Source organism: Schistocerca cancellata, chromosome 2, assembly GCF_023864275.1.
Source record: "Schistocerca cancellata isolate TAMUIC-IGC-003103 chromosome 2, iqSchCanc2.1, whole genome shotgun sequence".
Classification (NCBI taxonomy): domain Eukaryota; kingdom Metazoa; phylum Arthropoda; class Insecta; order Orthoptera; family Acrididae; genus Schistocerca; species Schistocerca cancellata.
The window spans coordinates 494,873,839-494,888,064 of NC_064627.1; the positions used below are offsets into that span (position 1 = coordinate 494,873,839).

The 14,226-nt window shown below is 44.4% G+C and overlaps 1 protein-coding gene across 1 annotated transcript in view; it reads right to left on the reverse strand.

The window, feature by feature from the left end:
* Nucleotides 1-1,573: 1,573 nt before the first annotated feature.
* Nucleotides 1,574-14,226, reverse strand: part of LOC126155626 (luciferin 4-monooxygenase-like) — a 416,502-nt gene continuing 403,849 nt past the window's right edge. The window contains exon 6 of the mRNA XM_049916241.1: nt 1,574-1,695. Coding sequence (XP_049772198.1) covers nt 1,574-1,695 — 122 coding nt within the window. The remainder of the gene's footprint in view (nt 1,696-14,226) is intronic.

Consider the following 14,226-nt stretch of genomic DNA (forward strand, 5'->3'; position numbering starts at 1 on the left):
AAATTTGTAAATCTACTAATAGAGAGCCACTTCATGGTCTTGAACAGCCCACCAACAAATACAAGTCCACAGCTAAGAATCGTTTAGTGAAATTTCAAAACCATTTGTTGCACTGGATTGATAGAGAACTCTCGTTTTCTCTAGTTAAGTTAGAGATTTGAACGGAATAGGAGAAAAAATTTAGAAAAGTGCAGTCTTGGTACATATGTAATGGTAGTTAGTAATATACTAAGTGCTAAATATATATAGGAATTCAGTATCCACTTTAAATTCTTTCGCCCGCCCCTCACTCTGCCCACCTTCTCATCCCCCCTCCCTCTCCGTACATCTCCCCCTCCCCTCATTATTTTATGCATTCCCTCCAACCGCTCTCCGTCTATCTCCTCTTAGCCCCTCACTACGTCCCATTTCTGTCTGAATGTACAGTAGAATATCGTGTAAAAGTTTGAAGTAAATCTGTAAACGTCTTTTCGAGATTTTTGGAACCAACGTTTCCCCTTTATACGTTTATTACATATACATTTATACACGTAACAGTCCGTGTGTTAGAGTATCGTACAAAATAATTGAAATAAATGTATCAAGAATTTTTTAAGGTTTGTGGTAACACCGTTTCCCCTTATATATCTAAAAGTTCTTCACCAATTTATTACAAATTTTTATACGATACCCTAACGAACCTTCGAACTAACATAGGTTGTTATATTTTACAAAAATATACAGCCTATGTCGTTCGTTCGTTAATGTGTCGTATAAAAATTTGTAGTAAATTGGTGACGAGCTTTTCGAGATTTTCGGTAGCAGCGTTTCCCTTTATACATTTCATACGTATTTATATATTATATGTATAACTGCCAAACAGTTTTTTTGGTTATGGAAACATATATCATGTCACACTGAAAGTAAAATTATTTTTTTATTTTCTTTCTCAAGTCAGAGATAGTATAACTATCCACAATAACGGACATAACAAAAGAGCGCGACTGCTACGGTCGCAGGTTCGAATCCTGCCTCGGGCATGGATGTGTGTGATGTCCTTAGGTTAGTTAGGTTTAAGTAGTTCTAAGTTCTAGGGGACTGATGACCATAGATGCTAAGTCCCATAGTGCTCAGAGCCATTTGAACCATTTGAACCATAACAAAAGAATTAACCATATCGGTCGAGCCGTTCTGAGGTGACGATCTTTCACAATTAATTTTAATTTTGGACTTTTCTGACGAATTTTTCAAAAGTTTTATTTCATACAAACCTTGTCCTGACAATTACGAACACAACAAAGACAAAAATCAACCAGATCTATCAAGCCATTCTTAATCGATGATACTTCACATATGTGGCAGTTGATATTAATTTCCGACTTTTCAACTGGATTTTCCAAAAAATTTCTTTGAATCCTTGTCGTGACAATAACGGACACACACACAAAAAGTCAAATCGGTCTAGCCGTTCTCAGGCGATAGTTTTTCATACATGTTGCAAGTAATTATTTTTTGCATAGATTTATGAGGCAGTTGATGGCTCGTGATGACAGTGGACTCTGGGGACCAAGATCGGCGACTGCGCTGCTTGGCGCTACTGGCCGGCCGCCGCCCACCTCCTGAGGACCCTCTTGGCCACCTTGCCGCTGGCCGTGTGCGGCAGCTCCCCCACGATCCTCACGCCACCTCGCAGCTTCTTGTGGTCCTCCACCTTTTCTGCAAGACCAAAGAAAATCAAAGGTGCGTGAGCTGCACTGCCTAATGTTATAAAGTGCAGACGTGATTAATACTCGTATGAGCAGGGGTGAGTGCTCTACCTCGCAATATTTTTCAGAATTCCGCTTTTAGCCAAACCTCTAATAGAAGTTACAGATATTGTATTGTTTAATTTTTAAATGATACCATTGGTTTTTTGTACGATGCTGTATTCATTCTGAAATTTCAAAAATTACTCTGGAAAAGTAATTTTCTTTTCCAAAAGTGAAAAAATGTCCCAAGGTACAATATGGTCACGTATTTAGGAACAAATATGATATCGAATTTACAATGGTTGCAATCGAGGAAATCTTTTAACACTGTATGTAATAATGTGCAGGAGCAGACAAAAATAAGAAAATACCAAAAACACATTAAGATGCCGAATACAGAGTAGAAAACAGGTAGGCATTTTAAACAACTTCCAGTCGTCTCGGAATGCATAAATACAATCCTGTATGGTTTTCAAGAGAATCTATAAACATTCTTTCTTCATTATAGTGGTAAGTTTAGGTAAATGTAAATGTTGTGTGGCTAAGGTCTTCCGTCGGGTAGACCGTTCCCCTGGTCTTTCGATTTGACGCCACTTCGGCGACTTCCGCGTCGATGGGGATGAAATGATGATGATTAGGACAACACAGCACCCAGTCCCTGAGCGAAGAAAATCTCCGACCCAGCCGGGAATCGAACCCGGGTCCTGAGGAGTGACATTCTGTCGCGCTGACCACTCAGCTATCCGGGGTGGACGCAAGTTTACGTAACGGGGATGGAAACGGATACCGATCATGCACCCTTCTCTCCAAGAAGACCACAAAGGCTAAATTGAGATTTGGTGGCCGTGGTGACCATGGGAGGTGCAACAATACATCCTGGTGCCTCTAAAACCAGTCATGGATGATGTGAGCTGTGTCTTGCAACACAGCATCACTGGTGGGGAACAAACACTGTACAATGGGATGGACTTGATCAACCCAAATGGTCACATAATACGTGGTAGACTTACGACGTTGCAGGGTAACCATGGCGTCCGTGCAATGAAAAGGTATGGCTGCCCGAATTATCGCTGAATCCCAGCCAAGTTCCAGTCTTGGCCCGTCAATTCGGGCACGAGTGTTAACGGACATTTGCATCGCTGATGAGTAGTTTTAGAAATCCAGCTCGCCCTGCAATTCCACGCTTATGGAGCTCCCTTCGTAATGATTTAATGCTGATGATTGCGAAATACAGTTCTACAATAACTTTTGCATCTGTCGTCACAATCCTCTTCAATGACCGTGTGTCATGATCACTCAACACACGCTTACGTCCTCACTGTCACTTAGCGGATGATGTATTCCGATGTGGTATAAATCTTCCACACAGTGCCTCGTGAAACACGAACACTTCGGCTAACTGTGTTACAGAAGCACCCACCATACAAACACCAATAATTAGCACACGTTCGAATTTGATCGTGTCGGCTTCCTTTCCTTTTACAAATGTATCCGGATGAGTTCGCAGCCGCGGTATAGTGTGCGCAGTTCATCTACGGAGCGTGGTGGTAGTGGCGCGTTGGGGAAAGGGAGGCGTTGCCGCTGGGAGCAGTGACCTGCCACCGTTGGTGCGTGGGCGGCGACGTCGTCCTCCCCTTTCAGTGTCAAGGGGGTCACGTGGTTCGAAATTGTGGCGAGGCATACTCTCTTTCGACGTTGGGTATTTTACGTGTGTACAATGGCTTTATTAATATTGATATCACTCAGGTTTTCAGGAACTGATTTATTTGCCGTGTGATAATCTAGTTTAGCATGGTAGCTGATTCGTGGCTGCAGAATAAAGCCACTTGTTGCTTGTTCGCCTAGTGTGAATTTTGTCTCCAAGAAACCCACTACTTGTCTGAAAGGGTCAATCGAAATTTTACCAGCGAGTGTCAGTGTTCCAATCGGGTAAGAGTCTCCCTGCCCCATCTGTCTCGTCCCCAGTGCCTTTGTAAGTCGGAGCGGAGCCAAGTTGAGTTGCAAATTCTGGCTGTTTAGTTGTCTTAGTCCATGCATGACAGTTCTTTTGGAATTATTTTTCTATTCCACCATATTTTGTGACACCCGCAGTGCGTATGTGCTATAACGTTGAATCAATTTTACCATTTTCCCTGAGTGCTGCAACTGTGGCAGCGATGAGCGTGTAATGGTGGTCCAGACATAGACGCGGCTTAGTCTGTTCCAGCGTCACGGAGAGTGTTGCATGCCTGCTTATGTAACTCTTGAACCGTAGTTCCTTCGTAGCCACGTGGCACGCACCTTCCTCGCTGACAATGTCGTTGCTCTCTAGGTTATGTAATTCTAATCTATTAACTCTTTCTTGGAACTGCTGTTTTTCTCGTTCTAATGTACCTAAGCGGCCAGTTATTCTATGCCAGGTTTGTCCCTCTTGTTTTAATAGTGTAGTGTGTTTTGAAATTTTGCAAAGTTTTTTCTATTACTATGGGAAGGAACCAATGTTGCAATCTGCTCATTCTTTCGGTTAAGTAGTTTATTTAATGCGACAGCCCTCTTTCCCCCCCTCCCCTTTCTTGTAGTGTCGGGAGCTACAACGGCTCTGGCGTTCGGTTCGTTCCATTTGGTTTGGCCACAGTTGACTGTATTTCGTAGATGCGCTGCCTAGAGGCAAACACATTGTTTTGGTTATTCCTTATTTTTTAAGATCTTCGCCTTGTAGGGCTCTGTTTACTGTGTTTGATGTTAGCAGTCAAATCCTGTGAGAGAGAAAAGGATATAATCTGCATTACGTAGCTTAGACCTCGTGTTTAATGGATTTATCTCTGCTGAACATTCTGGCTGCACGTTGTGAACTGTGACCAGTCTTGTGCGAGGTAGAGTTCCTTAATACTTTACAAAAAGAAAAAGGGGCGAAAAGAAAAGGCCGTAGCACAAAACATTAAATTTATTGTATTCTAAGGCTGATCCGCACTAAAGATTTCCAGTCTATGGACGTGTTTATAAAGATTTACAATTTGATAAAGGGCCCGGTTTCACTTTAAAACTGTTGTTGGAATCCAAACTGTAGTGCCCTTTTTAACTGATCTTTAACGTTAATCTTGTTGATCTCAGAAATTGTTTCTTTTAGTACACATACAGTGTTTTTTAATCGTAATGAAGTTTGTCAAATGGTGAATAACGTGCAGTTAAAACCCTGGCTCGGTCCTTTTTACGTGCTTGATTTTGGTTAAGCCAAACTCTAAAAGGTGGAATTTTAGGATACACGACACAATGCACTCACAACCACACAAAACACTGCAATGTTGAGGACATTGCTCAAATAAAACAGCTTAGTTTGCAGGCTTGGATATCATCTGCATTTATGTGCAAGCATCCATTTCTCATGATTACAATTTTTTGTTCAGCCCATCTCTCTGTTACAACATGACTCTACAACTCACTAATAATCAGTACATTCAATCATTTTAAGTAGAAATATTATCAAAAACCAATTTCAAATTAAATACATTAAATAGCAGCTATTCAAAACTAAGAGAAAATTCTATTTTCAGTGCAGGTAAAGCTGTTCAGGAGTTAAATAAACTCATTACATTTGCAAATACACCCTCCTCTACAGTAGAAGACTGCTCCATTTTCAAGGTACAAGATAGTACACGACCAACAAAATGTGGCTTAACCATTCACAGATTGTATACAGAGGAAAAATAGTCCCCCATTCGGATCTCAGGGCGAGGACTACTCAGGAGGACGTAGTTATCAGGAGAAAGAAAACTGGCGTTCTATGGATCGGAGCGTGGAATGTCAGGCCCCTTAATCGGGAAGGTAGGTTAGAAAATTTAAAAAAGGAAATGGATAGGTTGAAGTTAGATATAGTGGGAATTAGTGAAGTTCGGTGGCAGGAGGAACAAGACTTTTGGTCAGGTGAATACAGGGTATATAAATAAAAAATCAAATAGGGGTAATGAAGGAGTAGGTTTAATAATGAATAAAAAAATAGGAGTGCGGCTAAGCTACTGCCAACAGCATAGTGAACGCATTATTGTGGCCAGGATAGACACGAAGCCCATGCCTACTACAGTAGTACAAGTTTATATGCCAACTAGCTCTGCAGATGATGAAGAAATTGATGAAATGTATGATGAGATAAAAGAAATTATTCAGGTAGTGAAGGGAGACGAAAATTTAACAGTCATGGGTGACTAGAATTCGAGAGTAGGAAAAGGGAGAGAAGGAAACATAGTGGGTGAGAGATTGGGGGAGAGAAATGAAAGAGGAAGACGTCTGGTAGAATTTTGCACAGAGCATAACTTAATCATAGCTAACACTTGGTTCAAGAATCATAAAAGAAGGTTGTATTCATGGAAGAATCCGAGAGATACTAGAAGGTATCAGATAGATTAAATAATGGTAAGACAGAGATTTAGGAACCAGATTTTAAATTGTAAGACATTTCCAGGGGCAGATGTGGACTCTGACCACAATCTATTGGTTATGAACTGTAGATTAAAACTGAAGAAACTACAAAAAGGTGGGAATTGAAGGAGATGGGACCTGCATAAACTGAAAGAACCAGAGGTTGTACAGTGTTTCAGGGAGAGCATAAGGGAACAATTGACAGGAATGGGGGAAAGAAATGCAGTTGAAGAAGAATGGGTAGCTCTGAGGGATGAAGTAGTGAAGACAGCAGAGGATCAGGTAAAAAGACGAGGGCTAGTAGAAATCCTTGGGTAACAGAAGAAATATTGAATTTAATTGATGAAAGGAGAAAATATAAAAACGCAGTAAATGAAGCAGGCAAAAAGGAATACAAAAGTCTCAAAAATGAGATCGACAGGAAATGCAAAACTGCTAAGCAGGGATGGCTAGAGGAAAAATGTAAGGATGTAGAGGCTTATCTCACTAGGAGTAAGATAGATACTGCCTGCTGGAAAATTAAAGAGACCTTCGGAGAAAAGAGAGCCACTTGTATGAATATCAAGAGCTCAGATGGAAACTCAGTTCTAAGCAAAGAAGGGAAAGCAGAAAGGTGGAACGAGTATATAGAGGGTCTATACAAGGGCGATGTACTTGAGGACAATATTATGGAAATGGAAGAGGATGTAGATGAAGATGAAATGGGAGATACGATACTGCGTGAAGAGTTTGACAGAGCACTGAAAGACATGAGTCGAAACAAGGCCCCGGGAGTAGACAACATTCCATTGGAACTACTGACGGCCTTAAGATAGACAGTCCTGACAAAACTGTACCATCTGGTGAGCAAGATGTATGAGACTGGCGAAATACCCTCAGACTTCAAGAAGAATATAATAATTCCAATCACAAAGAAAGCAGGTGTTGACAGATGTGAAAATTACCGAACTACCAGTTTAATAAGCCACGGCTGCAAAATACTAACGAGAATTCTTTACACACGAATGGAAAAACTGGTAGAAGCCGACCTCGGCGAAGATCAGTTTGGATTCAGCAGAAATAATGGAACACGTGAGGCAATACTGACCCTACGACGTATCTTAGAAAATAGATTAAGGAAAGGCAAACCTACGTTTCTAGCAATTGTAGACTTAGAGAAAGCTTTTGACAATGTTGACTGGAATACTCTCTTTGAAATACTAAAGGTGGCAGGGGTAAAGTACCGGGAGCGAAAGGCTATTTACAATTTGTACAGAAACCAGATGGCAGTTATAAGAGTCGAGGGGCATGAAAGGGAAGCAGTGGTTGGGAAGGGAGTGAGACAGGGTTGTAGCCTATCCCCGATGTTATTTAATCTGTATATTGAGCAAGCAGTAAAGGAAACAAAAGCAAAATTCAGTGTAGGTATTAAAGTCCATGGAGAAGAAATAAAAACGTTGAGGTTCGCCGATGACATTGTAATTCTGTCAGAGACAACAAAGGACTTGGAAGAGCAGCTGATTGGAATGGACAGTGTCTTGAAAGGAGGATATAAGATGAACATCAACGAAAGCAAAACGAGGATAATGGAATGTAGTGGAATTAAGTTGGGTGATGGTGAGGGAATTAGATTAGGAAATGAGACACTTAAAGTAGTAAAGGACTTTTGCTATTTGGAGAGCGAAATAACTGATTATGGTCGAAGTAGAGAGAATATAAAATGTAGGCTGGCAATGGCAAGGAAAGCGTTTCTGAAGAAGAGAAATTTGTTAACATCGAGTATAGATTTAAGTGTCAGGAAGTCGTTTCTGAAAGTATTTGTATGGAGTGTAGCCATGTATGGAAGTGAAACATGGACGATAAATAGTTTGGACAAGACGAAAATAGAAGCTTTCGAAATGTGGTGCTACAGAAGAATGCTGAAGATTAGATGGGTAGATCACATAACTAATGAGGAGGTATTGAATAGAATTGGGAAGAAGAGGAGTTTGTGGCACAACTTGACAAGAAGAAGGGACCGGTTGGTAGGACATGTTCTGAGGCATCAAGGGATCACAAATTTAGCATTGGAGGGCAGCGTGAAGGGTAAAAATCATAGAGGGTGACCAAGAAATGAATACACTAAGCAGATACAGAAGGATGTAGGTTGCAGTAAGTACTGGGAGATGAAGAAGCTTGCAGAGGATAGAGTAGCATGGAGAGCTGCGTCAAACCTGTCTCTGGACTGAAGACCACAACAACAACAACCTACAGAGAGTACATAAAATCTGGGAACATTTCCAATTATTTATTGCACAAGAACTAAACATTGTACAGAAGTCATACATATTGCATTTTGAAGAGAAACCATGAAAGTTTTTTTCATGTATACCGCCACAGTGTAGTTTGGTAATTTGCCGATAGCCAGCGCCAGCACATTCACTTCACTCACACCGGGACGTTCGCTTCTCTTTGCCGGCACAAGCAACGCGTCGTAACGAATTTATCGTGCCAGAGGTAAATGGCCTTCCTTGTTGGTGGCTTCTTACCGTGCATGGTTCCAAACATCCGTTGAACAGCTGTAGCACACTTGTTTTTGTCGAACTCCAAGTGGTTCAAATGGCTCTTAGCACTATGGGACTTAACATATGTGGTCATCAGTCCCCTAGAACTTAGAACTACTTAAACCTAACTAACCTAAGGACATCACACACATCCATGCCCGAGGCAGGATTCGAACCTGCGACCGTAGCAGTCGCGCGGTTCCGGACTGAGCACCTTAACCTGTCGAATTCCAAGACACAGAAAGCTCGCTCCGCATCTTAACTCGTCATGTTTGCGACTAGCAAATTACCAAATTACGCTGTGGCGGTATACATGATTCTGTCAGGGATTCTCTTCAAAATGACATATGTATGATATCTGTACGATGTTTGTATCTTGTGCAATAAATAATTGAAAGTGTTCACTGACTTCATGTACACCCTGCATTTAGTTTTAAAAATGTGTAGAATTTTAATCTACATAAAATTTCTAAACAGAAGAATTAATAGTATCATCCAAGTATCTTTAATATACAGTCTAAGATAAAAAAAAGAACTTCTCATCACGAAGGATTTGTGCAAATTAGATGCAAACTAATATTCTTAGAGATGTCGACGACAAATGTAAAATAATAAACTTTGTCGGCCGAGCAATTTTACCTCACACCTGGCCAGAATTGTAAACAGGGGACATGTCGATACCGGTACATAACGTCTTTGCGAAATTTATTCTGTGTACTCAGCTGGTCTGTAACTTTGCCTCGCGACAGCCTCGTGAAAGTATATGCAGGGGTCAGCATTTGAGAGAGTTGGTCTCGAAAAAGACGGTTGGAGTAATCGGTGAATCGCTCAACTTTTGAACAGGAGCGATGCTACTATTCGACGATGTTGGCAGGAATGGGTGAACCATAGCCGAACACAGCGTCGAGAAGGAAGCGGTCGACCTAGAGAGACGACAAAATAAGAGAACCGAGCAATCAGAGTGGCACTCAGAGCCCCAGAGTCATCACTGTCATCGATCGAGACAGCAACTGGTGCTTCAGCGAGGATCATTAATAGGCTGCACAGAGACAGAAGGCGGAGCTCACGGTGCCTCTGGTGCCGGCTAAGATGGACCTCTGTACCCCAACAAGCCCGTCTGCAGCATTGTAGGATACATTCGGCGTGTAATTCCGTTGAATTGAGTAGAGTTGTCTTCAGCGATGAGTCCAACTTCGATTGAGCCCCAGTGACCAGCGAACACGTGTCTGGAGACGCCTCGGATAGTGGAGGGATACCAACCAGACTGTCGTTCGCCATATGGCCAGACAACTAGTATGATGGTCTGGGGTGCCGTTTCGTTTCATAGCAGGATGTGTTCAGTTGTCATCCGCGGCACCCTTACTGCATAGTGGTACATCGACAATATCCTACGCCCCGTACTGTTGCCCTTCTTGGCAAGCTATCCTGGGCGTGAATTTCAGCAAGATAATGCCCGCCTGCACACGGTGAAAGTTTCTCCTATTTATATTCGTGCTTGCCAAACACCTCCTTGGGCAGAATGGTCGGCGGATCTCAACCCAATTTAAAACGTTTGGAGCATTAGGCTCAGGGTTCACGAACCTACTAGGGATTTTGACGATCTAAAGCACAAACTGGACAGGGTGTGATACGATATCCGACAGGAGGACATCCAATAATTTTAATCAGTGCCATGCCGAATAACTGTTTCCGTAAGGACTAGGGTTAGACGAACGCGTTATTGACTTGCTCAATTTGTGACGCTCTTTATCGCGAATAAATCATCAAATTTTCCTGAAGTTGTAGGTGCTGCACACAACAGAATCTCATGTCTCACAACATAAACAATAGAAGATGCCGTAAACTGCTTATGGCGGTCTCTGTTGCGCATTCCCTGATGTGATCCTAAAATCGGTCTCTACATTGAAACATCTGCCAGGAATGATCATGTGTTCCTAGGTACACTACCTTATGGATACAACACTCTCCCCTAGACAAGAAATGTGTCTTCTCTGAGTCTATGTTCTGCGGAAAACAACAGATCGTCCAATTTTTGTTCACCTAGACAAGTTTTTGTATCAGAGATCCATCACACATTAAATTCCTTATTAATTTTCTCACTATCAGTTCTTAACGGCATTGTGAAACTTGATGTGCGTTTGAAAAGTTCGCTTCGCTTCATGGTGTGAGAAACGAAATGAACTGGAAGAAACAAAGTACATCTACTCCCCTTCAACGTAATAATAATTGCTAATAAGACATTTTCGACAACCTTTATAAAGCAGCTGGAAACTGTCCGCTAAGCATAGCGTCATACGTCTTCGGATGTCTTTCGGAAAGTGATAAGGTTTTGCGCTGATCGAGCGTCAACAAGCATAAGGGCAGACAATATTGGGCAGTCTTCAGACTGGCGCTCGAGTAAATAACCGGTTAGTACCAAGGACAGATAATGCCACGTACGTCCTATTACAGACACGGAGATGTTTTCTAGAAACTACACTCCTGGAAATTGAAATAAGAACACCGTGATCACACTGACAGAACCACAGGCACATAGACACAGGCAACAGAGCATGCACAATGTCGGCACTAGTACAGTGTATATCCACCTTTCGCAGCAATGCAGGCTGCTATTCTCTCATGGAGACGATCGTAGAGATGCTGGATGTAGTCCTGTGGAACGGCTTGCCATGCAATTTCCACCTGGCGCCTCAGTTGGACCAGCGTTCGTGCTGGACGTGCAGACCGCGTGAGACGACGCTTCATCCAGTCCCAAACATGCTCAATGGGGGACAGATCCGGAGATCTTGCTGGCCAGGGTAGTTGACTTACACCTTCTAGAGCACGTTGGGTGGCACGGGATACATGCGGACGTGCATTGTCCTGTTGGAACAGCAAGTTCCCTTGCCGGTCTAGGAATGGTAGAACGATGGGTTCGATGACGGTTTGGATGTACCGTGCACTATTCAGTGTCCCCTCGACGATCACCAGTGGTGTACGGCCAGTGTAGGAGATCGCTCCCCACACCATGATGCCGGGTGTTGGCCCTGTGTGCCTCGGTCGTATGCAGTCCTGATTGTGGCGCTCACCTGCACGGCGCCAAATACGCATACGACCATCATTGGCACCAAGGCAGAAGCGACTCTCATCGCTGAAGACGACACGTCTCCATTCGTCCCTCCATTCACGCCTGTCGCGACACCACTGGACGCGGGCTGCACGATGTTGGGGCGTGAGCGGAAGACGGCCTAACGGTGTGCGGGACCGTAGCCCAGCTTCATGGAGACGGCTGCGAATGGTCCTCGTCGGTACCCCAGGAGCAACAGTGTCCCTAATTTGCTGGGAAGTGGCGGTGCGGTCCCCTACGGCACTGCGTAGGATCCTACGGTCTTGGCGTGCATCCGTGCGTCGTTGCGGTCCGATCCCAGGTCGACGGGCACGTGCACCTTCCGCCGACCACTGGCGACAACATCGATGTACTGTGGAGACCTCACGCCCCACGTGTTGAGCAATTCGGCGGTACGTCCACCCGGCCTCCCGCATGCCCACTATACGCCCTCGCTCAAAGTCCGTCAACTGCACATACGGTTCACGTCCACGCTGTCGCGGCATGCTACCAGTGTTAAAGACTGCGATGGAGCTCCGTATGCCACGGCGAACTGGCTGACACTGACGGCGGCGGTGCACAAATGCTGCGCAGCTAGCGCCATTCGACGGCCAACACCGCGGTTCCTGGTGTGTCCGCCGTGCCGTGCGTGTGATCATTGCTTGTACAGCCCTCTCGCAGTGTCCGGAGCAAGTATGGTGGGTCTGACACACCGGTGTCAATGTGTTCTTTTTTCCATTTCCAGGAGTGTATATGGCGCGGACGTGTCAATTCCCTGGCCCTTTTCTCATTAGTCTGAGCAGAAGATTATACGTGGACTAGCTAGAGTCTTCACACCGCCAAATCACCTATTGAGTTCGTCCACCTTGCTGGAGGGACGCATGCTCAAACACGGACTAATGTTTGCCTGACTACCCTGCCACCGTACTGTGGTCATTGTGGACCATTTTGCCACTGACTACCGCCTAGGCTAGGCACCGTCCTGCAGCACCGACCATGCTAGGGGCCACGGTTTGAGCACTGAAGCGGGCCAGCAGCCTGGATGTGGCTCTCATTGAACGGCCGCGGCGTGCTCTTCCTGCCAGCAACTGCAGTCCTGCCGACTCCATCGGGTGACGCTGCCTATGCACGCCGTTGCCCAGATGGTCCTTCTGACGACGGATCGCTGAGCTTCTACGTATCACTATGTCATACACAGGCCAGAGCCAGCTGGGGTGGCCGAGCGATTCTAGGCGCTACAGTCTGGAGCTGCGCGACCGCTACGGTCGCAGGTTCGAATCCTGCCTCGGGCATGGATGTGTGTGATGTCCTTAGCTTAGTTAGGTTTAAGTAGTTCTAAGTTCTAGGGGACTGATGACCTCAGAAGTTAAGTCCCATAGTGCTCAGAGCCAATTGAACCATTTGAACAGGCCAGAGGCCTCCGCTTCTGTACCTAACATGAATAAAAGTCTAATTCATCCGGAGACACTTTACTAGCAGTCTCCGCCCCTCCCCGCCCCCAACTCCAGTCCAGTCTACAGCACCACTCTCAATCGATGCCTAGAGGAAGGAAGCGATGCTTTATCCTGACGTTCGTACAGCCGTTTCCTCCGTCACTGCTCTCTCGGCCCCAGCACTTCTGTCTCTGATAAAAAGGATCCTTTATCTACCGAAAGGTTATAAATCACTCACAAAGTAACCGCTACTAAAGTCCTGGGGAGTGCGTTGGACAAATATCACTTATCTATGCAACCTGCAATTAATTACGAAGTGCGTACGAACGGGGATTAAGATGTAAAAGTGGTACCTTACCACAATAAATGTTGCCACAAGTCATTCCTTGTCATATTTATCATCATCACCTCTGCCGTCAGCATCTGCCACCAGTTTCGTCAGTACCATGAGTCATCAGGTATGCCATCTCTGCAATCTCTGCACTACCGTAATCGATAACGAGGATGTCGACAGAGTTTTCCTTTTGTTATATCCAATTACTAGTTTCGGAATAATTATAGTATCTAAAATCTAAAGCTTATCTGTTTTCAAGCGATTGTTGTCTTATGCGGCAGTTTGTGATTTCAAACTCAAATAAGGAACTACGTTACTCGGATAATCCAACGGTCTTGCCGCCGAGGTAACACCGGTTCACATCAGATCACAGAACTTAAGAGCTGTCGGGAGGGGCAGGCTCTAGAATGGATGACCGTCTGGGTCTACCAAGCATTGTTAAGCGGGGTACACTCAGCTCTTGGAAGGTCAATAGAGGAGCTACTTGATTGAGGAGTAGTGGCTCCGAAATCTGACAGTGGCCGGGGGAGCGACATGCTGACCAGCATGCCCCTCCATATCCGCATCCAGTGATGATTATCGGCCGATGATGCAGAGGCCGTCGGTACCGTCGGGGCTTCCGAAGCGGAGTTTACGTGAAATCAGTGTCGCAGCGCCGCGATACCGGTTAAAAGCTGAAGAGAGTCAATGTCTTTGTCACTTACAAGTGTCGAGAGCTGGTTAGTTTACAAAA